General features: G+C 40.7%; 1 protein-coding gene across 1 annotated transcript in view; it reads right to left on the reverse strand.

The window, feature by feature from the left end:
- Positions 1-18,658, reverse strand: part of FHDC1 (FH2 domain containing 1) — a 33,178-nt gene extending 14,520 nt beyond the window's left edge. Inside the window, exons 1-5 of the mRNA XM_088660244.1 lie at positions 18,033-18,658; positions 9,345-9,406; positions 8,634-8,736; positions 1,683-1,768; positions 1,494-1,594 (exon numbers count right to left, since the gene is read on the reverse strand). Of these exons, the coding sequence (XP_088516370.1) occupies positions 1,494-1,594; positions 1,683-1,768; positions 8,634-8,736; positions 9,345-9,406; positions 18,033-18,506 (826 nt within the window). The 5' untranslated portion in view covers positions 18,507-18,658. The remainder of the gene's footprint in view (positions 1-1,493; positions 1,595-1,682; positions 1,769-8,633; positions 8,737-9,344; positions 9,407-18,032) is intronic.
- Between the last annotated feature and the right edge of the window lie 6,326 nt (positions 18,659-24,984).

The raw sequence follows: 24,984 nt of genomic DNA on the forward strand, positions 1-24,984 counted from the left end.
GGAAGCAAGAAAATGAAACAGGAACTTAGAATGGTCTGTTTGAATAAATGCTGCAGTTTCTGGGTCAGTTCATGAACTGCAAAATGCTAATTTGGATGTATGAAGTGTTTAAACAAAGCTACAAATATAGTATTATTTATTTTTCTTAGATCCCACCCTTCCTCTTGGGAGAGCCTAGGAAAATTAACCATCATGATAAACACTACAAAATAGTTTTATCAAAAATCACAATTAAACCACTGACCAGCAAGAAATAAAATGTTATCAGAAATAGTAAGATGTAAGGTAAAGGGACCCCTGACCATTAGGTCCAGTCGTGACTAACTCTGGGGTTGCGGCGCTCATCTCACATTATTGGCCGAGGGAGCCAGCATACAGCTTCTAGGTCATGTGGCCAGCATGACAAAGCCACTTCTGGCGAACCAAAGCAGCACACAGAAACGCCATTTACCTTCCCGTTGGAGTGGTACCTATTTATCTACTTGCACTTTGACGTGCTTTCAAACTGCTAGGTTGGCAGCAGCTGGGACCGAGCAACGGGAGCTCACCCCATCGCGGGGATTCGAACTGCCGACCTTCTGTATGCAATTCTTAACGTATTGAAATAGTGTACATTTTCTATGTACAGCCAAGTCCCTCCTGATGCTTCCCTCCTCATTTTCAAGCACCTACCATAAAGCCATTACCCCTTAATGCCAGAACACTTCTCTGTGCACTTGGCAAGCAGCTAGTGATCAATGACGTTATAGCTCTTAAAAGCAGATTCAAGCCTGAGTGGGCACATCTGCCAATCTGAAATGGCAATGAGAAATGCAGTGTAGGGACTGGAGTGATGGTAAGAGAACTTCTCAAGGCTTTATTGGCTTCATTCATATAGGATACTAACCTATGGTTTATTTTAACTGTGGTTTGCAGTACAAACCAGGATCAGTCTTGTAGATGAGCAAGTAACCGTGGCTTGTTTTGCCTAATTGTAACTGCTCTGTAGCCAGGTGGGCATCTGGGGCAGGGCATGAAAATGAACCAGTGTTATGCCAGGAATGCAAGATCAAGTGTGATGAGAAACCATGGTGAAATACAAGCTGAAATTTGTAAACCAACTTCAAACCATGGTCTTTGCTTTGATCACAACCTGATTCAAGGTGGATCACAATGACAGGACTACAACCATAGAAATATATAGTGGGGGGGGGGTGGATGCCACTACTTCACAAATGAGAAAATACTGCAAGTTATTTCATATACAGGAAAGGGAGTATCATCAGTACAAACAAGTGGGAAAATGACTTCAATAATGTGGCCTTGTGATCAAAGTTAAGAACATATCAGACTGATAACACACACACACACCTTTGTGGAATGTGTCAGAGCTGGCTAGCTTCCTTTAAATAGCTAATAGGTACCTGAAATTCCAGATCTCATCCCTCTAGTTAAGTTGATTAACCTGCTAAGAAAAACAAGTGCCTAATGCATGCTGCAGCATGTTTAATTACCCTTTGTAGCCATTCTTATAATTGTCATGTCTTTCTGAAGAGAAGTACAAGATGGGGAGAATTCTTTTTTTAACACCATGGCTTCGAGTCGCAGTGAATAGCTGAAAAATAAACAAATTAAGATTTAGAACTGGTATACAAGTGAGAGAGAATTTATAGTGAATAGAAAAGGGCTTAGCGTTTCCTTACTTTGGCACCTGGATTAGTAGGTACATAAAAGAATCTGCTTGACACAGTTTTGATAGGTCTCCATTGAAATCCTTTAATTTCTTTACCTAGGAATGGGGGGGTAGATAAGAGGTTGATAAGAATCAAATTGGTCACTGGTCAAACTAATGTTAAAGAATGAACTGAGATTTAAGAGCTTACCATGATTTTAAAAATTGCTTTTGGTGCTAGGACTAGATCTTATGGCAGATAGCTACATCAAAAGCAATACCCATGCATATATTACCAAGTAACATCGGATTTGCCATTGTCCTGTAAGTTTCTCTCCCCCAGATTCACCTGCCTGTCTACTATTTTTATTTGCAGGAGCAGGATATCTCAGCACAACATTGTCTCATTCATTTTCAAACACTAACATTTATTGGGGAGAGAGATAGGACACTGGGCTGCTGTTTCCAACAAGGGTCCTTTGTCTGCTGTAAGATCTAGTTCAAGCCCAAGACACTTTGTTTAATACAAACATTTAGAGGTGGGGTTGGGTTTTTTGTTTCTGTTTCTTGCTTTCTTTTTGGCAAATCTTGATAGCATACATCTAGGAAGTATGCCACCATGCCTGAAATGTGACATTTACTACAACAAGCTTACACTTTCTTTTGTCCCCACATCTATCTATTTACGCATTTTTGCTCCATAAGACGCACTTAGTTTTTAGAGGAGGAAAACAAGGGGGGGAAATTCTGGATCAAACGTTGTACTAAACTACCTTTAATAAACAACCGGTCCCGCCGCCACCTCTCGCTGGGGCAGACACTGAGGCGCGGATGGGAGAGGTTGCCTCTCCCAACCGCAGCTCCTATGCTGGCTCTTGCGAGCGGCAGAGGAACGAGCAGTCTGAAAGGGCTGCTTTCGGGCTGCTTGTTCCTCTGCCACCACCAGGAGCCATTGCTCCGGCAGCAGATATCTCCCTTCACTTGCGATTGCAGTGGCAGCCACGGGATCCCGCTGCCGTCCAGTGCCTTCACTCCATAAGACTCACAGACATTTCCCCTTCCTTTTTAGGAGGGGAAAAGTGCATTTTATGGAGTGAAAAATATGGTAAATGTTGTTATTCTACCTTTCATAGAAAGGCACTTCACTAGGCATAGGCAAACTCAGCCCTCCAGATGTTTTGGGACTACAACTCCCATCATCCCTAGCTTACAGGACCAATGGTCAGGGATGATGGGAGTTGTAGTCCCAAAACATCTGGAGGGCCGAGTTTGCCTATGCCTGCACTTCACAAAGGAAAGACAGGACAAAGGCTTCCCAGGACCCACACTGTTGCCAACTGATGACAGGAACTTTGCAGAGCCCCTCTCCACACAGGCCAGCTCCATTTGCTCCTTATCAGGGAAAAATGGAATTGTGAGTTATGAGCCCTTGAGCTGCTGTGTGCTCAGGCAAATGTGTAGCAAATAGTCCTCGGCTGGAGACTGTATCACAGCTAACCTTCCCAGCTGCTCCTACCCCATTTCCCCGAAAATAAGACATACTCATACAATAAGCCGTAGCAGGATTTCTAAGCATTTGCGCAATATAAGCCATAGCCCGAAAATAAGACATAGTGATAGGCGCAGTTCTGGAGGGCACCAAGGAAGAGGCAAGGCTGGACGCATAATAAAAAATAAGACATCCCCTGAAAATAAGCCATAGTGTGTCTTCTTGAGAAAAAATGAATATAAGACAGTGTCTTATTTTCGGGGAAACACAGTACCTAGCTCTTGGTGTGTATGGCTCCCTGCAGGGCTGAACTGTGTCTGATAAACCTACTCTTCTTTCAACCATATTTTTGTAATTGTGAAGAAAGATGGACTCTAGAAAAACAACCTAGTTCTCTCTGTGGTTAGAACTAACAAGGGGGCAAAGAGTTGTTCAACTGTGTATTTGTTTATTAGAATATTTTAAAGCCACCAGCTCAAAACAAATCTCATGGCAGTGTACAATAAAAAAAACACATTAAACAACTATAAAATAATAAAATACAGAACAAATGAACAATACTGAATCCAGTTAATTATCTGGAAATTCTAGGCAAAACAAACATTTCCCCCCCCCACTAAATTTAATTGTCACTCACACATGCCTCTGTTTCAAACATAGGCTCGATTCAGACTTTGCCTGAATGCAAAATATTGCTTTGGGGCAGCAGAAAGCATCAATGAATAAGTGCATTGCTAGGAAAAGCAGAGGTTTCCAGAAGCCTTAAATGTGTTCATTTGACTGCTTATCGTTGAAATGTTTTGTCTGACAGGTATCAGGCATGCAGAGGACCACAAGATCAATCTCCATGTTGTCACAAAACTGGCATAAGGCACACACACCTGGCAGTTAATAGTACTGAGCGCTACAAGATAGCACAAGACAGCCTGCCAACACATTACCGTGGAAATTATCAAAAACAAGTTGTGTCTCATTTCTCCCTCCCTCCCTCCCTTCATTTCTCCTTTAGGGGGACAATTTCACACATTCTTGGCCTTTACTCAGACAAGGATATGGTATCTACATTACTTTTGGAAAACGTGAGTCTACATACTTTACAATTTGTGGGTAGATTAATATAACATGAAGAGGAAAATAGTTTACTAAAAAAACCAAACTTTTACACACTTCTAAACTTCCAACACCTAAAGCAAACCTGTAAGAATTTTAAAAACCTCTTTAAAAAGTTAACAATTGCTTTGCTGCAAAGATAATTGAATCACTCCTACTTAGTATGCAAATTAATGACAGTAATATCTGTTATGTATTTTTTTAGTGCTCCTTGAATCCTTCATAGACACTGATTGTGGAAGCTGTGGGTGTACAGATGGCTTCAGTACTCATAAGGTACTTTTTTTAAAAAAAGGCACCCATGCTAAAGACAAGGGTAGGCAAAATACAAATGCAACATTAACTGGCTATGCTTTATCAGGGCAGGCCTATTTCATAAAGTGTGAAGTTAATAGCCATGTTTAGGCGGAAATGGAGGTGGGCAGCTTCTCTCACCCCATCATGCCCTCACCCTTTTGCACACCCGGGTCTGATTTCTAAAACTAGAAGTGAGAGACATGGCAAGAAGTTGTGCCCTTTACTGTATGAATCCATAAACTAAATCCCAGATTTGTAAGGGGACAAGGTGGAGATACATTGGTGCGATTAGGTATTGCGAAGGCAAAAGCATTCTGCACATGTTCAAAGACCCTCTGTATTGTACACATTCAAAAACTGAGCCCCAATGTTTGTTTTTAGACCTGGGATGTGCCCAAGAGCTACTTAAACAAACCCTACCTATATCCAAATGTTTTAAAACTTCGAAAACATTGGAGGAAAGCTTCCCTTTGTTCAATTACCATTATCTTTATAGACTTAAATGTCTGGCTCCCTCACAAAGTCAGTGACACAGTGACGCTGCTCACATGGGTTGTTCGGATTCCTGCCGTTTTCCCCTCCACTGAGACTATGAACATTGGTATGGAAACATAATGCAAATATCCAAATGCAGAACAGAATCTATCTAGTGGCAATCTCTAAAACAAGGGTGCTTTATGAACCAGGTCTTTGAAAATATGCTATGCCCACCACCCATTTAAGAGATGAGAACTCTTCCAAAGAGATGAATGGAACCCATTTCCTTAGTATAAGAATTATGAGTTGGACATCACATATAGGCCTGGGAGATGGGCAGCAACTGAATGAAAAAGAATGAAGCAAGTCCTACCTATATAGTTTTTGCATACAGTAGATCTTGCTACAGGGAAGTTATTTCTAAGCTATTAAGTGCAGATTTGGCCCCAAAACAGTTTTGCACATTCAGGACTTGGTGTTATTTTGTGTCTACAACAATGCAACTCGTGTGAATATTTCATACCCCCCCCCCCGAAAAAAAGTTATAAAGTAAATGATGTATTATTTAACACAACAAAAGCCACTTGTCACTTCTCCATCTCCATGCTTGATTTCTATTCCCCCCCCCAACCTATTTGCATTTCAGTTTTGGTACATCTTTTTAAAAGACAACCCAATGATTGAACATTGCTTAAGCACCTTGCTCCAAATGTCACAGGCCTCTGACAAATAAGAAATATGCACTTTCTCGCTGAGCGGGTACAAAAAGGAATAACTGCTCGAGAGAAGAACTTAAGTAGCCTATTGCTGGCTAATGAGCCATTTGCTACTGATGGATAGATAGATACTTTGGCAGGGAATACTATGCAAAGGAAATGTTTCAAGGGCTGGGACCTGTAAACAGGGTGATACATTGTTCGACTCTGAATCAATGAAAGTTGAATTCTTTAACAATGTAAACTAAGCGAAACAGTGTAAACAAGAGTCCATAAATTTAGTCACCATGGAAACTGTCCGTCCTTCCTCTGGCAATCATCCCTGCCCTCATCTTCAACTGCCTGAGCTTCAAATGGCCCTGCCTCTTTCCTGAACCTAAGCTTGTAGGGGGAAGTTTCCCAGTCTCCATACTGCACTTTAGAGAAACATTCTGAGCAGCACCAAAGCACAGCGTGAAGTCAGAGATAAGACTCTGCTCCTATCCTGAGCCCGTCGGTCTTCTGAGAACTTAGGAAAGGGGCACAACATTTGTATGTGTCCCTGTATGTGTTCAGGGAGCTATGTAAGAGGCTCCTGTAGTGTGACTGCTGCTGTCTTCTGAACTCTGTTTACACTCTGAACTCGTAATAAAAGCCAGAATGTTTTTTATTACGGTATACACCCAGTAGCAAATACAATGGCTAAAGAATTGTAGCATACAGTGCACTGGGTATATGGGTAGTTAAAATGTTGCCTTAAGTACAACAATAGTTTGGGGATTAACATGCTATCTTCTTAGCTTGCTCAGATCTTCAAGCTAACACTTCAGTATAGAGCTAGCTTGCATTAAAACAAAATGTTGCAAAGTGTGACTATTTTAATTACTTCTACACTGTAGCAGTAAAACTGTGCAAGTCGAAGCATGTTGATGTTGAGTTATACCAAAAACACCCATGATATGGCATACATTGGAACACAGCCCTAATTGCAATACTAATATTCCCTAACTTCCTTTGGCTTTGCGCACCACCCTCTCTTCTTTCCCCGTCCACCTGTGTAAAGTCATCTCATCTGGCAGCTCTTCGTCTTTAACAATGCTTACCCTTGACATTCCACACTTTTCAGACCCAGAACTTTGTGTGTGTGCTCACACATGTGCACTTACACATTTTCCCCTTCTCTTGCATCTGAGACTGAATGCAGAAGCCATTGCTCACCTTCCCCCCCCCCCAAACACATAGACACATCCTATTCCTTTGGAACCTCCATTAGAGAAACCTATTCCCCTTTGTTCCTAAATATGCAACTTTTGCCATGTCTTTCATCTTTGTTCCTTCCTTCTCTTCTTATATACAAGTTGGAGGAGGGGACATCTTACAACTTCTGGTTCCTCCCCCCCGCCCCCGCCCCCATATCTAAAAGAAGTCCTTTTTCTCTGTTTGTATCTACTGTTGGGACACTCCTTCATGACTGGGTCATCCTGGGCCTCAACACTGGTCTCTGCTAAAGCCATATTTCCCTTTAGTGATAACATCTGCTAGCCAGTTTATATATTCAGGGAAGTATCTGACATAGTCCTCCATATGAAAACAGATTCTGTATGAAGGTGCCAAGGAGCAATTCCACATGAACATTCTGTGGTGGTCCTGAATGTCAGAGTTGGTTATCCATGAAATACTCAATATCTAAAAACTTCTGTTCTTACAGTTAAATGGACTTTTTTTCACTCTCAAGTCCCTAATCTATTCATTTTTCTCTCTCTCTTTTTGTCAGCACATAGAACACCTTCTCTCAACCATGCTGTTCTTATGCCTGGAGCAACTTCTCTATTACTGTGCTTCAAATTTCCATCCTTCCTCTTAGTTCCTCCACACAATCCAGTTTCCCGCCAGAAATATTTTCCTAGCCTATTCTGTTACTGGCTATTGCCTTCCTACTCCTCAGGACTGTCTTTTCTTTTCCATCAGCACTGTTTGATCACTTATACCAGGCATGTCTAACAGGGAGATCGTGATCTACCGGTAGATCACTGGACGTCCGTGGTAGATCACTGGCAGATCACTGGTTCCCCCAAAGAAGTTCAACAACTTTGGCTCCCCTAAAAAAGCTCAACATTTTTGCCCTGCACCCCCTAAAATGTGGCTTTCTTCCTCCCTAAAAGAAGCTCAACAACTGTGACCTGAACCCCTAAAAAGGAGTAGATCACCGCCAGTTTTTAACACTGTGAGTAGATCTCAGTCTCTTGGGAGTTGGCCACCCCTGACCTATACAATCTTTCCACTAAGCAAGACTGAATACGTAACAAAAAATGTTTTCAAAAAATGCTCAAGAGCACAACAGGAAAGGAGTAATTAAGATCCCTAATGTATACTGACGGTTCCATAACACCACCTTTACAAGATATAGCTTTAGCATAGTCCTAAACAACATTTGCTCAAATTTAACATTGCTTTAAGGCTGCTGTAATGTCGGGTTTTGTGACATTAGTCAGCAAGTCACAGGATAAGCATTATATTTTTGGTTGAATCCCGACCTGAGCTCAGCAGAGTTCCACCGCTGCTGAAGAAGGGGGGGCAGGGTGAGTTTGTTTGTTTATGGTCCCTCCTACTCTCCACAGTCGCCAGTGCTCCCTGAAAAACTGCCCCTGGAAGTTTTGGGGACCCCTAGAACATTGTTTGAGGTGGTACTTGGGCTGCAGATGGAATAAGAAACTTTCGCTGGATCTTAGCTCCCAGAACCAACGGAAGAAACCCTTCCATACAGGATCAAGTCTGGATCTGACTTACTATCTTGACCAGTTAGAACATCCCCCCCCCCTCCGGAAAAAAGACATCTCTTTTTCATCTTCAAGAACATGTAGCTAATAGTCCCTGTTCTATTTACAGAAGTTTTTCAATACAATCCTCCTCTTACCTCTTCTGTTTCTGGCAATAACTTGATGAGTTCACGTAGTATCTCAGAACCATAGAGATCACTTCTTCCTGAGTGGAGATCTTCAATTATGGATTCAACTGACCTTGGTGGGGAAATATAACAAAGACATACAGTTTGATCTTGGAAGTTGCCATTTCTATAAGCTAGAAGATTAGATTTCTTGCATGTTCAAGAACATAACCAAGCTGTTTTTGCTTTATATGCTTTGACAGCTTCATTGCTATACAACTTTCAGTGCCCATGCATGGTATTGATATCAGTGCCCTCATTGCAGGTTCCACTGAAATGAATACAACTGTCTAGAACAATTAATGCATTTATGCCAATACAACCCACAATTCTTACCCTCTGCCTTTTTTACACATAAAATAAATGACTTTAGAAAAATATAACATTAATCTTCAAACTATAATGGGTTTCAATCCTTGAAGAGAAACACTGAGCTCAACTGAAAATGAAGTATCTAACTATAGACTGCCCAACTTTACAAATGCAGTGTTCAGAATAGAATGTAAGATTAGCACATGTATAAGAAAAACACAGTACAAATTGTACAAGTTGACAAATCTGTACCCCATTTTTTAGCTAGATTGGGCTTGTAGCTATATTAGTTATGGTGAGGTATTTCTCATTTTCTACCATATTTTTATCACCATGTATGACAGTTGCCATAGTCATGTAACGTCTTACTTTTTAAACTGCTTAAGAAAGATCCCAATATTCATACTTCTTTTGGCATCCAAAATATTAATCTGAAAAAAAGAGAGCAAGATGCATTAAAAGGCTTGTTCAAACAGAATGTTTTAATAATGCTGGATTACTTTGCTTACATTTCCTGGCATGGAAAAGCAGAAGAAAGTTCTACCCTATAGCAAATGCAAGGATAATTCTTCTGTGATATGCAAATCATCCCAAATACTGTGTAAACATTCATACACAATGAAAGAAGTTGCCATTAGAGCCAATTATCTGTAAATAACCAGAACTTGCTTTTCTCTTTTTCCCCTATACAAACTTTACAATGCATGTATCCAGCACAATACTGTTAACAGTTCATACCGTTACACATTAAACATCATCACCTCTACGAACTGAAGTTGACTTTAAGTACCCTGTACTGCTGCCTTAGAACATAAATAATACACTTTAAGCTTTTTTAAAAAATAGCATTGCATCTTTATGATGCTATTTGTTTAATATCCATCTGACAAAAAATTGATTGGATCCATGGTTTTCACATTCATGCTAACTAAAATTAATTTTCCCTTAGCACTAATACTATAATACTATATTGCTAGAATATAATTCTTAGCCCCTGCAAATGATCAGGAATTGTGGGAGTTGTAGCCCAGCCACAGGTTAGCCAACATTGCTGAGCATGGTTGCATGCACAAATGAATGATAAGAAACAAAGGTGAAAATATTGGGGGATGGGGGACAGAGAATACAAATGAAACCTGAAGGCTATCCTAACCCTCTAAAGTTTTCTTGACTCCTTTTGATATACCTGCCTACCCATTTGAATCTGTGGCTAGTCTTGAAATGCTAAAAGCCCAAATAAGTATGTGGCTTCCATTTTGCACACTCCAGACACATTACTTCACCACATTCCACACTGGAATCTAAAAAAGCCAGAAACAATTACCAGGAATGATGCCACCTTATGTTATTAGGAAAAAACTTTACATTGGTAACTTGGCTTTCATTGCTGCTATTAACCCCCATGCAGTTCATTAGCAGCAGAAAACTGCTTTATGACAACTGTCACCTGTAGGCCAGCAAAGGCAGATACCCAAAAGCATAATGTCTTTGTACAATAATACATTGCACCATCATACACAGTGACTAGTTTAGCAGCCCTCAGTTAAATTCCTCTTAGAATAGCATAACAAACCACACTTGGTAATCTAAAACTAAAAGTATACTATTGTTCAATTCCCTGAAGGAGGGGTGAAAATGTGAATTGTGGTTTCTGTGTGGTAATACTCACAAAATACAATTGTTTGACTCATGCAAAGTCAGAGTTAGCAGTTAGTCATTCCAATACTATAATGTTGATTGATAACAGAAGTGACAGATAACAGAGTTCTCCTCCAAACGACTCTATGGTCTGGATTCTGGAAAGTAGTTACAGGCTAAGTTGCATTGTTTCTTACTCTTAGTAAGCAGTGAAAATAGCCAAGATCCATTGATCCCTGGGCATGCACCTCCAGATGGTGGCGATGTCAGGCACTATCCTGGCGCCCAGGCATCTTCACTTAGTTGCAAGTGGGCAATAGTCAAGTACAAAATGAGCCTGGCACATCGCTAATTTTGAACACTGCTGCAACTATTGATAACAAGACCCTAAGTTTCCTGATAAATTACTGTTGGTGTGTTTATCTGAGAATGTACAAACATTACAATAGTCCCCACTTGTTACAATACGCTGTTTATAACTAAAACATGAATACTACGTTTTATTTTATTTTTTAATTAGATTTTTATAGTGCAAGTCCAGTCTTATAGAAAGAACAACCCCTTCTGAATATTTGCCAAAGCAAGGAGTAGATGATTAAGTGAAAACTTATGCATATAGTAAAGCCTGAACTGTCATTAAAGAAGCTGTATCTAATCTGTTCTCAAATGTTTTCCTGAATGTACTTTCATTGACCCCTAGAAAAGCAAATTCATTGGCTAACTGGTAAACCCATATTAAAATGCAAGGGAATCCTTTATAATTTTTAAAAAGATGTGTTAAAAGATACCAGATCACTATGTTAAAGGGAGGGGCAAACATAAGCCCCCAGGGGGATCATATCATACTATCAATTTTGAAGTTACCAGATGAAATAGATAAAAGTACACCATCTCCTTGGGTGGGTACCCACCTCCTTGGGTGAGTACTAACTTGAGGCATATTCTCTCTTTTGCAAACATCTACCCATCATACCCTCTTAGTGAGCTGCACAATCAGATATTGAAGAGGATGCAACAGGCAAGGTGAAAAGAGCTCTCTCCGTTCAACAAGCATTACTTTTTCCACACTCTACCAACAAATTTCTCCCTTTTGCTTACTGATTCATGCAACATACTTTCCTGAACAGTTGCCCTCAGATGTTTCAAGCAAGTATTTAATAGGAAGCCTCAGGAACTAATAAGCACCCACCCTTTGGAAGTGCTCAAAAATTCAGGAAGACAAGCAAGGACAAAAGATAAAACCTGTTCAAGTGTTGCTCAGTACATGGCAATTATCATCTGTGCTTTTACATGTAAATGCCACATTTTTATCACTCCTAAATCCTGTTTGGCATTCCTGACAACCATCACCTCATTCTGGGGCTTGGCTTTGCACTTACTTAAAAGGTATGCCAACATATTTCCACATTTCATTACTCTACAGTCCTGAGACTTGAGCATCTCTGCAACCTCATGGCTCCTGACCTGAAGTCATATATAAAGTTTAGTCAGACAGATGACCAAGATTAAGCACGTGATATAAACTCAGCACAATGTTGATAGCCCATTTCTATTAAAGATGTTAAACAGATTGTAACTTGATTCATCCTGAATGTGACTACACTAGTTCTTTCCCTGCTTTTGAAGCCAAACTTGCAAGACACATGCATTGGACTGAAAGCTCAAGCTACATTTTTCATCATGTTTCTCAGTCTTGAAATGGAGCTCAAAGGCTCTTTCTTCACCATCATCTTTTATCTGAGCTGTTCCATTTCCATTCTTTTTGGATAACCAGCTACTCATAGATTTATTAAGAGTCATATCTCCTGATATTCTTCAAGAGTCATTAAGTGAATTCCACTTTTATCCCATATTTTCATAGCTGCCAAGTTTTCCCTTTTCTCGCGAGGAAGCCTATTCAGCATAAGGGAAAATCCCTTAAAAAAAGGGATAACTTGGCAGCTATGCATATTTTATAATTGGAAGGCGAGACAGGGCAGTCAAACAACTGAGTTATTTGAATGTAGGAAAAAAGTGGCTTTTGAAGGAAAGATCTATGGACAGAAGACCAGATTCTGCTATTTCAAGCCCAAATATCTTTAGTCTACATAGATTTTTCAATTCGGCATAGGAAAAATCTGGAATTATAATTTACCCCAACACACATTAATCTTTTAAAATCTCTTAAGTTTGTCATCTGCACAAGTGAAACATTTCGCAATGAAATTCCAAGGTGTCTTCTCTTCCATTCATCTCCCCTTCCCCAACTCTTTTGACCAATATCCTTCTTCCTTCTTCCTCACTAGCAATGTAAAGTAATATCCACATTCAGCAGTAATATCCGCATTCAGCACTACACTACACTCCATTCATTAGGACAGTGTGTGTGTGTATGTATATGTATGTATACACCTATATTCTACTATATTCTATTTGAAGAGCACTCAGTTTTCCTCATCTGCATGGGAATAATTTACTATTATACTCTTGTTGAGTAAAAACTTCCCATTTCTTTCACCTGGCACAAGATGATAGTCCAATAATTGTCATTTCCACAACTCTGAAAAAGTAGATTTCACAACACTTCGACCCTTGCATGCCTATTTTGGATTCATATTTATGAACAAGTCTGAAATCAAACAAAAACTCTCTAGAGCAGGGGTAGCCAACCTTTTTATCCCTACCGCCCACTAATGCATCTTTCTTGATGGTAAAATTCCCTTACTGCCCACCAGTGCTCGGTGGAAGGAGGATTCGGCTTGTGCTGTAGAACCCCCTACCGCCCACCTAGAATCCTAAAATGCCCACTAGTGAGCGGTAGGGACCAGGTTGATAACCCTTGCTCTAGAACTATAGATAAAAATCGCAAGACAGATAAAGATATAATATTGGGGCATTAACACAGACTTGTATATTCCTTTCTCACCTGAGTCACCATTCTTTTGGGCCCCACAATCACATCTGGAATTTTGAAAAGGTGTCATAGCACCTCAGTCCCTCTGGTTCATTCTTCCCCCTCTCCCTCACTTGTCACTTGTACAAACAGAAATACATAATATGTGCATGTGGATGAGTGTACACATTTTTTTTAATTTCCACGAGATCTGGATAAAAATCAGATGCAGTGGAATTAAATTGGATTCTCTTGAATTTCCCCAAAACACCACCAAAGTAAAGTTTATGCTGGTAGACTGCAGAGTAAAAAAATAATAATAATCAGATCCAGTGCTTGCTACAAAGACATCAATCCAAGGCACAGATCCACATGGATCTTCATGATTTTTGCATAGGCTGACAAGAAAAACCATCACCGAATCACAGAATTCATATACTGGGTGGCCTACTGTTTAATAGGTGGAATTGCTTGTAAAAATTATGAGGGATCATATGGAGATATGCCTCAGATCTATGTTTTTTCATCACTGCAACACTGGAAAGCAGACATAGGCAAACTCCGGCCCTCAAGATGTTTGGGACTACAATTCCCATCATCCCTGACCACTGGTCCTGTTAGCTAGGGATGATGGGAATTGTAGTCCCAAACATCTCGAGGGCCGGAGTTTGCCTCTGCCTGCTGGAAAGCATCCAGTCATTTGTGGTTCAGCTGTTCAACTGCTCTCTAGGGGCCTATTCTCAGGATCGTAATAGTGGGAATCAAAAGCTTCCAATCAATTTCTGCTGCTTTCCAGTCACATTGAACCAGGCATACGCATGCCTGCGCCACATGCTGAAGACAGCATGGAATGACTTTTAGTTCACCACCACAATTGTATATCGGTGTCTGGAAGTTGGTATGCCTACAATGCATCCTAATTAAATATGTGATCCCCCTCCAAACCACATGTTTAATCAGGGTTTTAAACTTTATTTGGCCTGATTCAGGATTAGTCCAGAGCCCTAGTATTAACAGTACACCTGTCTTTACCCCAGCTTCTGTCTGCACTCATATAAATCCATATTTTGGTTCAATATCACAGATACACAGTCATGGGCAAATTACACTGTGCCATGGGTCACCTTTGCACCCTTTGCCATAGAACAACCTGGTCTTCACTGCAGATTTTTACTTGGCAGGAGTTTAAGCTAACCCAACAGTTTCACGCGAAATATTTAAATTCCTTCAGATCATCACATTTTGCTTACGTGCAGTATGTTTTCTGGTCTAAACCACTGAGCCTCTTGGGCTTGCCGACTGGAAGGTCGGCAGTTCAAATCCGCGTGACTAGGTGAGCTCCTGTTACTCTGTCCGAGCTTCTGTCAAACTAGCAGTTTGAAAGCACCCCAGTGCAAGCATATAAACAGGTACTGCTGTGGCGGAAAGGTAAATTGCATTTCTGTGTGGTCTGGCTTTCGTCATGGTGTTCCATTGCACCAGAAGCGGTTAAGTCATGATGGCCACATGACCCGGAAAGCTGTCTGTGGACAAACGCTGGCTCCCTTTGCCTGAAAGCCAGATGAGCGCCACACCCCATAGTCGCCTTTGACTGGACTTAACCATCCAGGGGTCCTTTACCTTTTATGTATATATTGGTTTTCCATGGCAAAGAAATAACTTGTTTTGAGACCTCAAACTATTTTCTGTGTGACAACGCTATTAAACATTTATAGAACCACTCTGGAATAAAGTGGTTTGAGGTCAGCTATTAAAATCAACAAGAAAACTACAGGTGGCAACCTCTCTGCAGGAGGTGGACAAGAACTTGAAGTAACTTTTCAAATGTACACACAGCTATGATTAACACACTTAAGTATATACACCCACTTCCCTACCCTCCCTTTCAATCTTACCAAATATGTGTATGTGTTTAGTCATAGTACACAAACTCCTTCACCAACTTGTAACAATCTGTAGTCAGACAGAAAGATGCTTCCAAGCAGATTTTTCTAAATGCGCTCCTAGAATTATCAGGTGGTTGTTGTTTAGTTCTATATGCATGAACTTGTCTTTTCTACAAATTTCTACCACAGAGTGCATCATTATTTTCTTCTAATTGTGCTTGCACACTATCTTAGACATTTTCCCCAAACCACATGATGACGTCCCCACACAGACACCCATCCTAGCAAAACCTAACATTAGCAGCTTTCCAAAAGTCTGAGTCTAGATTGCATTTTCAACACAAAAGTAATGCTAAGAGGCAAAAGCTTCAAAAGGCACAGCCCAAACATATTAGCGTATTATAAAAAGAGAACAATCACTTTATAGAACATACACTCGGGAATGATAAATAAGCAGTGTATCAAGGTATTTTTTTTTTTTAGGAAACACATAATTTGATAAAACACAAGGATATTTCCACAAAAATGCAGCGTTGTTTTATGGATTTAGTCTTATGCATTTGTAATAATCGCCCATAAGTTATTTTAGAGGCATTTGCTACGAGATAAAAGTTAAATGGGTTTTAATTTTTCAAAAAGAGCTAACATGTTCCTATCATGTCATGCGATGTTTTTCAGTAAACATGCTTAGGACTGCAAGTCCACAGAGCTCAAAGGAGCTGACTCACTAATGTGTGTGCTTAGGATTGCAACATTAACACAGTTTAGGATTCATGGCAGCAAATGTGCTGCCTACCAACTCTTCTGGCTACAATCCAAACAACTAACTTTATGAGGGTGATGGCACCATGCACAATTTTTATACAGCATTTCCTGAAAAGAAAGCCACTTCTGACAGAAATATTTCTTTGCTGAAGGAAGCCCTTTATGCATGCAGTGCCCAACCTCCAAGTTTTAGACAGCTTTTAATTCTTTCTACTGTACATAGTTAGTGGTCCAACAGTCTTATCCCTTTAATATTCACCAGCTCATTAGTACAGATCATATAGTGTGCATTCACTAAGCTAGCCCTCAATTGTCCTGAATGAAGAAATGAATTATGTGCAAACAGATCTAACAAGTAGCCAAGACAGAGACCTTAAGCACACCAGAAACATGTGTGCCCATACTGATTCAGGAAGGTTCCTTGCTCCAGGAACTAGGGCAGGCATCCCCAAACTCGGCCCTCCAGATGTTTTGGGACTACAATTCCCATCATCCCTGACCACTGGTCCTGTTGGCTAGGGATTATGAGAGTTGTAGTCCCAAAACATCTGGAGGGCCGAGTTTGGGGATGTCTGAACTAGGGTCACCTCCACTGCCTCAAAGTCAGAAGAAAAGAAGTGAACTGCGGACTACAGAGCCATCCATTCATTAAGAAAAAATACCACCACTCTCATGTATTCTGTGTCAAACAATGCAAATGCTATGTGCAAAACAATGCAATAAAACAAACCTGCTTTAGTAATCTGTTTTAAACTGCCTCAAATTTTAAAAATTTAATTCATCAAGATGGATAAAGCACCCCTTCCCAATAGAGAAACTAACCATAGACTGGTGTTGGAATCTTACTTCATCACTAGTGACAAGATGATATCCACCACTGCACCTGAGACAGCAGGAGAGGGTGGGGTTTTTTGGCAGGAGAGGGGGCAGGACAGGCCAAGTAGCAAAAAGAGAGAGAGAGAGTCTCCACCCACCAACAGACAGGAATGGCTGGGGGGGAAGACTTTGGAGAAACAGCCAGGGGAGCTTCCTGCAATACCACCACTCCAACATGTGCCGCCTGAGGTGTCACTTCACTATGCCCAATGGTAGGGTCGCTCTTGATTTACTGGGTGCTATCATAGATCCATTACAAGCCTCTACCTCCCACCTTCAGCTCTGGCAGCTGGGATGAAGAGGTGGAGGGCTCCTAAACACTAGTCAGGCATAGAGGCAGAACCAGCTTCTGCCTCTCCCTTCCAGCTCTGAGCACCTGTTTGCTCAGAGGCACAGCAAGACAGTCCACCTCTGCCTCTCCCTTCCGATGCTGGAAGCTTGGAGCTCGAATGATAGAGGCACCAAGGAACAAGGAGCCTCGCCACACTCCAGCTCTGACCTTTTGGGACTTTGAGGAGCAGGAGATGCATTTCAGGCAGGCCTCTACCTGGTAAAGAGAGTGTGTTCTGGTGACAAATATTGGGTTGGTCAGTAACAAATAAAAAACTAGTGGGAACTGTGGACAGCACAAGTTTTGAGACACTGTCCAAGTTTTTCATGAGAGCTAGGGGCTTGCCCTTTTCATGAGAGCAGATATATTTGAACCGCACAGCAATATACAAAGTCCCAACGATCCTTAAATACTTCAGGCAATGTCAAATTGCTAATACATTAACCCCATATCATTGCATGACACATCTTGATCTACAGACACCTTCAACCATCAATTTTGAGCGACGCACAAATTTAGGCTCTAGTTGCAGATGAAGAGTGGTATACAGATTTAATAAACATTTTCCCTGATAGGAATAAGGCTACAGCACAAGAACAGTGGGCAAGGGAAATGAAGGCAAGAAATTCCATAGCAATTTGCAACACATAAGGTTTTCTTTAACGAAGAGGAAGTACGCTCACACTTACCTCTTGTTTAGTATCTTTAAAGGACCTCCTTAAAGTTTTGGTTTTGGAATCTCGGGGTGGCGTCTCTTCTTGCTGGCCAAAAAACTCCTCCATTGTCTTGGTGTCAATCTGATAATTCTGTTTAGCACCAATAGTCCAGATATTGTTTTTGCCACGGACTTGTTCTTCAGGTATAGTTTTCCAGAAGAAGCTACGTAGTCTCTTTTTCTTGCTCTGGTGGCCATGCCCATTTACCAGCTGCGGCAGTGGAGGTCTGCTCAGTGCTAGAGGTGGAGGGGGTGGAGGGGGTGGCACCACTTCTAGTGAAGAAAATCCAGGTTCTGCGGGTGGACATGGTAGAGGTGGCGGCGGTGGCGGTGCTGGAGACAGTTGTTCTTCTGGTTCTGTTGTATCTCCAATCATTAATCCAGCTTCAGCTGAAAGAGCTCCATTTTCTTTGTCATTGACCAAAGAGACACAATTCATAACGTGCATTTTACAGCCTCTCTCTCTATGAGAGAGAGACTTACTTCCTCAGATGTGCATGGAGCACCAAACACACAGCGGCAACTTATTATTTGCACACCAGAACTGTTAATTTACCATCAGCGACGGGGAATGCAGGAAATCAGTCATTTCTCAGAAACCTGCAACAAAATAATAGCAGAGAGAAACAAAATTAGACTGGATATGCTGAGTAGCATGGTTGAAGCATCAATTTGTAGCTGTGTGCAAATAAGATGACCAATCCAGACACACCAATTACTAGCTCCACCCTATGGCTCTTGGGCTCTAGGAGACATCTCAGTGGCATGTTTGTAAACAACAGAGGCAGGAACCATTGCTTAAAACCTTCATGCCCAAGGCTTGTTAGCCTGATCTTTGAGTGTACAGACTATGATCCAAAGGAGGAGGTCATGCACATGAGGGATGTCCATGATTTTACTGAAGTAGTTCCATTCCACACCAAAGGACCTTGCCTCTTTGGCAGTAAAATTGAGCAATGAAATCAAGACCCTACAAATGAAGGTGGCACCTTAACGAAGGAGACAGCCATGACAATCCACAGGGATACTCAAAGAGTTTATTATGCAACCAGTGTTAGGACATTGTTACTTATTTTTTAGAAGCATAGGAAACTACCTTACACTGAATCAGACCATTGGTCCATCTAGCTCAGTATTGTCTACAGCAGGCACCCCCAAACTCGGTCCTCCAGATGTTTTGGGACTACCGTACAACTCCCATCATACCTAGCCAACAGGACCAGTGGTCAGGGATGATGAGAACTGTAGTCCCAAAACATCTGGAGGGCCGAGTTTGGGGATGCCTGGCCTACACTGACTGGCAATCGCTCTCCAGAGTTTCAGGCAGGGATGCTCTTCCAGCCCTACCTGGAGATGTCAGAGATTGCACCAGGGACCTCCTGCATTCAAGGCAGATGGTTTACCACTGAGCTAATATGGGGTGCTAATTACATATACAGCTTTGGAAAAGTATTATTCATTCCATTAACTGAGTAAATCTAAAATTTATTTTAGCCGTGGCCCAGTATACCTGAAGGAGTGTCTCCACCCCCATTGTTCAGCCCGGACACTGAGGTCCAGCTCTGAGGGCCTTCTGGCAGTTCCCTCACTGCGAGAAGCAAAGTTACAGGGAACCAGGCAAAGGGCCTTCTCAGTAGTGGTGCCCGCCCTGTGGTACGCCCTCCCATCAGATGTCAAGGGAATAAACAACTAGCCGACTTTTAGAAGACATCTGAAGGCAATCCTGTTTAGGGAAGTTTTTAATGTTTTGAAGTTTGAAGTTTTGAAAATTTGAAGTTTTATTCTGTTTTTAATGATCTGTTGGGGGGTGTAGAAATAATTATTTATTTATTTATTATTTATTTATTTATTATTATTATTATTACTATTATTATTATTGCTGCTATAGTCTGTACTTCAAAATTTAAGACAAATCTCCATTCACATAATGTGTGAAAATTCAATACTGTTTAGCTTCCTTGTTTTAAATGCAACACAAAAGGTAATCTGAAAGCTTAATAGCAACTTGTATGATAAATAGATCTACACTAGCTTAATGAAAAAAATATTGAGGTAGTCTTCTCAAACTCATCATACCAACACTTAAAACCTTGTTATAACTGCATTAAAAACAAAAAGTTAATTGTAGACCTTGGACTCATCACTTCATCATCACTGCTTATCATTTACATTTCTTTCATATCATTAATATCACGTGTATGGATGCCAAGCTACAGTAGGAAGGCATGCTTTACATATTGCATAGTACTATCTAACATTGTTATCCTCAAGCATGCAAGACTCTCCACAAAAGCTTGCCATGGGAACTTGATGACTAATAATAACAGAACAATACTCCAAACATTTATTTAATTGCATTGGAATTGTTTAGCAATTTAGTCATTTCACCTTGTTCAGAGTAACATTTGTATGGAACAGTTTAGAATTATCCTGAACTGAGTGCAGAAGTCAAGGCTTCCCATGAAAGATATGTCAAGGGAATAGGAAGCCACAGTTTTCAAACTCTGAGAAATTAATATGAAATCTTGTGAATTGTCAACCTTCTGGAGTCAGGTGTTTACCAACTAAAATTCTCATTTTTTAAATTCAGATTTTAAAGGACAAGTCTGTATACAGCCATAGTCACACACTGAGTTTCCGAACCACTGCCCACATACATAGCAGGACTTGAAACTTATATTTAACCAAATGCCATTTTTCCTGCCTTAGAAAATGGTTCTCTATTACAAAACAGATTTTTAAAAAACCACCTAATTGTGTAGCCAGTTGCCATTATAAAGATTAAAACTGGCTATTTAATTGAAATGTAACAAAGTATAAAAAGAAAATGATATTACCCCTCTATCACCATGGCAATAAAAGGAAATGCTAATAAACTGTCCACATGTGATATAGATACTCTGTATAATGGACTAATTTGTAATTCATTCAAAGTATTAATATGGCACTTTTCAAAGCCATGCTTTCACAAAGCAATGTACACAAGATGTACTGTTTAAGACACATCAGAATGGTACACATTGCTATCTATGCGATAGCTTCACTGAATCACATAAACCATGTACACTAAGGTGGTGCTACAGATGTTGCTGGACTACAACTCACATCATTCCCTACCATTGGGCAAGCTAGCTGAGTGCTGGTGGAAGTTGGAGTATCACAACATCTGGAGGGCCACAGGTTAGCCACCCGATTTGTACCCTTGGGGAAGGCGAGCATTGGAAAGAGATATACCGTATATTCCAGCTTATAAGATGACCCCCAACTTTTCCAGTTAAAATATAGAGTTTGGGATATACTCGCTGTATAAGAAATATGACCCGGCGTATAAGACGACCCCCGACTTTTGAGAAGATTTTCCTGGGTTTAAAAGTAGTCTTATACGCAGGAATATACAGTACTCCAGTATACAGTGGTACCTCTACTTACGAATGTTTCTACTTAGGAATGGAGCTCCATCCACCATCTTGGATGCGGTTTAGATAGGATTTTTTCTACTTATGAATTTTTAGATAGGGTTGCTTCCACTTATGAATTTTTTCTCCCAATGCATTCCTATGGGATTCGACTTACAATTTTTTTCGACTTACAAATGTGCATTCGGAACACATTAAATTCGTAAGTAGAGGTACCACTGTACTTCAATCAATCAGAAATGAGTTCTGTAACTGTGGTGCCTCCACTAAGCATTTAAAATGATACACTAGTTAGAAATTCCTGATACTGTATATATTTCACTCTAAATGTAAGAGGCAGTTTATTGCAGAAGCCATGGTCTTAATATTAAAACCCACACACTAAGAGTATTAACAATTTTGTAAAATTAATATAATTGTTGAAGACCAAATTCTGGATATTGGATGAACCAAGGATCCCCAAGCAATCCTGATATATTTCGAGAGCAGCCCAACAGTCCAACACCTGTTGGCAAAACTACGTAATGAAATTCAGCAGCATTAGGTAAAAAAAATAAAAAAATTCCATGGACACACACTGCTACTGCAAAGTCAGTAAAATAAATGATCATACGTGGAGAGGAAGATGTGTACCTTAAACTCTGCATATGTGCAAAGCTAAGAATTTACATAGGCAAACCTGTATGTCCAGATTGCCTCATACCAGTTTAATGGGAACTTTCAAAGCTCAGACAACAACCAGACAACAACCATATAATTGTACTGCCGTCATCCAGCAAGTAAAGTTGGCATTGGAAGCAAATACGTATTTTTAAATTTAGTCTTTTATGGTTTTGAAATCTGAATCATCCTAAAGTGTAAATTCATTCTCTCTTTTTAAAACAACAACTACTTTATTCTCAGTCTTTACCAATGCTTCAGTGAAACCCTGTCTAATTCAAATGATGAAGCAAAAGAATCAGATAAGGAAGAGGGCTTAACCAGGGATGTGGTAAACAGCACAACTGCATTATAGGAAAACTACAACATTTAAAGCAGTAAACAGAAAAAGGTGAATGGAAAACCCACAAGAAAACGAATGTAGCACAATTGGTAGAAAGGAAGCCAAACCAGGATTAATGCAGTTGCTAAGAACAGAAATTTTAGCAACCAATCATCCTACTTGCACTCCCTAAACATGTGTGGAGAAACATATAAAAGCTGCTAAATATTTTCATTTTAGTAACATGCAGATGGGATATCAGACACAGTTATGGCAGAAAAGGGGCACATATCATTAAACTGCCTTTCCTCCCATGGGATCCCAGGGTGGTTTATAGACAAAACACACAGAAAACAACCAATTCTAAAAATAATTAAGAGTATTAAACTATATCCATCAGCCAAAACCATTTCCATAACACAGTAATAAAAAAAGACTAACTTTGAGGCTCAATATCACTATCATTACCCGCAAGCCCAAGTGAACAGTTGTGTTTTCAGTGGATATTGGGAAGTTGTCACTGAGAGGGACAAACTAGGTTCCACAGAGAAGGAATTCCACTACTACAGAGAATTCCCTTTCTTGTGTCACCATATAATGGTCAGATAGGTTTCAGATACATCCAATGAACCACATTTTAAAAATGCGTAAGAGGTACAACTTTAAAAAAAAAAACAGGCAAGGAAAACTAACACTGCAGTCAATAGTACTAGACTTGGAACTACACAATGAGTACCATAAAATGGGAGTAGTAATTATCTGTATGGCTGTTGTGAGACTAAGTGAACTGAATAAGGGCCCATTCATGCTTGATGCAGCAGGTTTTTTGTGCCATAGTAAGAATTATGGTGTGACACATAACTATGCAGTTGTGACCGTCATGTCATCCAGGTACATGTCTACTAGATGTTTAGAAACTTGCAAGCCATACTTTAGATCATTTCCCCCTGCATATAGCATATAGCAAATGCTTGCCATGACTGTCTCTAAGTCAGGGGTTGGCAAGGTTTTCCGGCCATGGGCCAGATCATTCCCATGGACAATCGTCTGTGGGTCGGACATGCACAGTGCAATGCCGGAAATCATGCCTGCGCATGTCCGCAGCACTGGAAATCGCTTCTGCGCATGCCCGGAAGCCGAAAATAGCACCTGGACAGAAGCGATTTTCGGCGTCTGGGCATGCACAGACGCAATTTTTGGCATCTGCGTGTGCACAGATGCCATTTCCAGCACCACTCAGCGAGTCCCTGCGCCACACCGGTTTAGCACAGCCTGCGGGGGACTTGCCGAGCAGGTGGCTCATGGGCCAGTTAAATGGCCTCCGTGGGCCAGATCCAGCCCATGGGCCGGAGGTTGCCTATGCCTGCTCTAAGTGATTGACAATATCACTAAAGAGTTTTTCTTGTATGCTTTCTCCTTTCCTTTGAAGAAAGCTATCGGAATAGCTCAGTTGGTGGAGCATCAGACTCTTAATCTGAGAGTTCTCAGTTCAAGCCCATGTTGGGCAAAAAATATTTCTGCATTGCAAGGGATTGGACTAGATGACCCTCGTGGTCCATTCAAACTCTACATTTCTATGATTCTATTGAATGGTGATACTTTCTTTATTAGTGTCCAATTTTATCATAGGCAAGTATTAAAGCAAGGGCAAAGCAATTTATGTTAACTTAAAGATGAAAATGGGACGCGGGTGGTGCTGTGGGGCTTGCCATCAGAAGATGGTTCGAATCCCTGTGATGAGGTGAGCTCCCATTGCTTGGTCCCAGCTGCTGCCAACCTAGCAGTTCGAAAGCATGTCAAAATGCAAGTAGATAAATAGGTACTGCTACAGCGGGAAGGTAAACGGCATTTCCGTGTGCTGCTCTGGTTCGCCAGAAGTGGCTTAATCATGCTGGCCACATGACCTGGAAGCTGTACGCCGGCTCCCTCGGCCAATAATGCGAGATGAGCACCGCAACCCCAGAGTCGGTCGCGACTGAATCTAATGGTTAGGGGTCCCTTTACCTTCAAATATGAAAACACCATCTGTAAATCAAGTCTGCTATATGATAGGTTGCATCTCAGTGGCAGAGTTTACTATGCTATGCTATGCTATGCTATGCTATGCTATGCTATGCTATGCTATGCTATGCTATGCTATGCTATGCTATGCTATGCTATGCTATGCTATACTATACTATACTATACAATACACATACAATGTTTTATTGGGGGGTGATGTAAGTTTATCAAAGCAGTTTCTTCCCCTTGATAGTTTGGGGGGGAACTATTTTACTATAGTGGCACATGGTGCTTCCTTCCACAAGTATGAGCTACTAGGATAAAATACTGAAAACTTAAGATATCTTTCCACAGTAGTTGGTGGATTCCTGATTTTAGCTTTCTTAATATGGTTTTTATTGTATGGGGTTTTTGCACTATTGTTCTAACCTAGTCTGATATTTATGAATAGAGGTATAGAAATATTTTTATAATATTTTTTTTTAAACACAACACCAACACACAGCAGTGTTGTTGTGCAGGGATGC

This window comes from Zootoca vivipara, chromosome Z1, assembly GCF_965207765.1.
Source record: "Zootoca vivipara chromosome Z1, rZooViv2.hap1.1, whole genome shotgun sequence".
Classification (NCBI taxonomy): domain Eukaryota; kingdom Metazoa; phylum Chordata; class Lepidosauria; order Squamata; family Lacertidae; genus Zootoca; species Zootoca vivipara.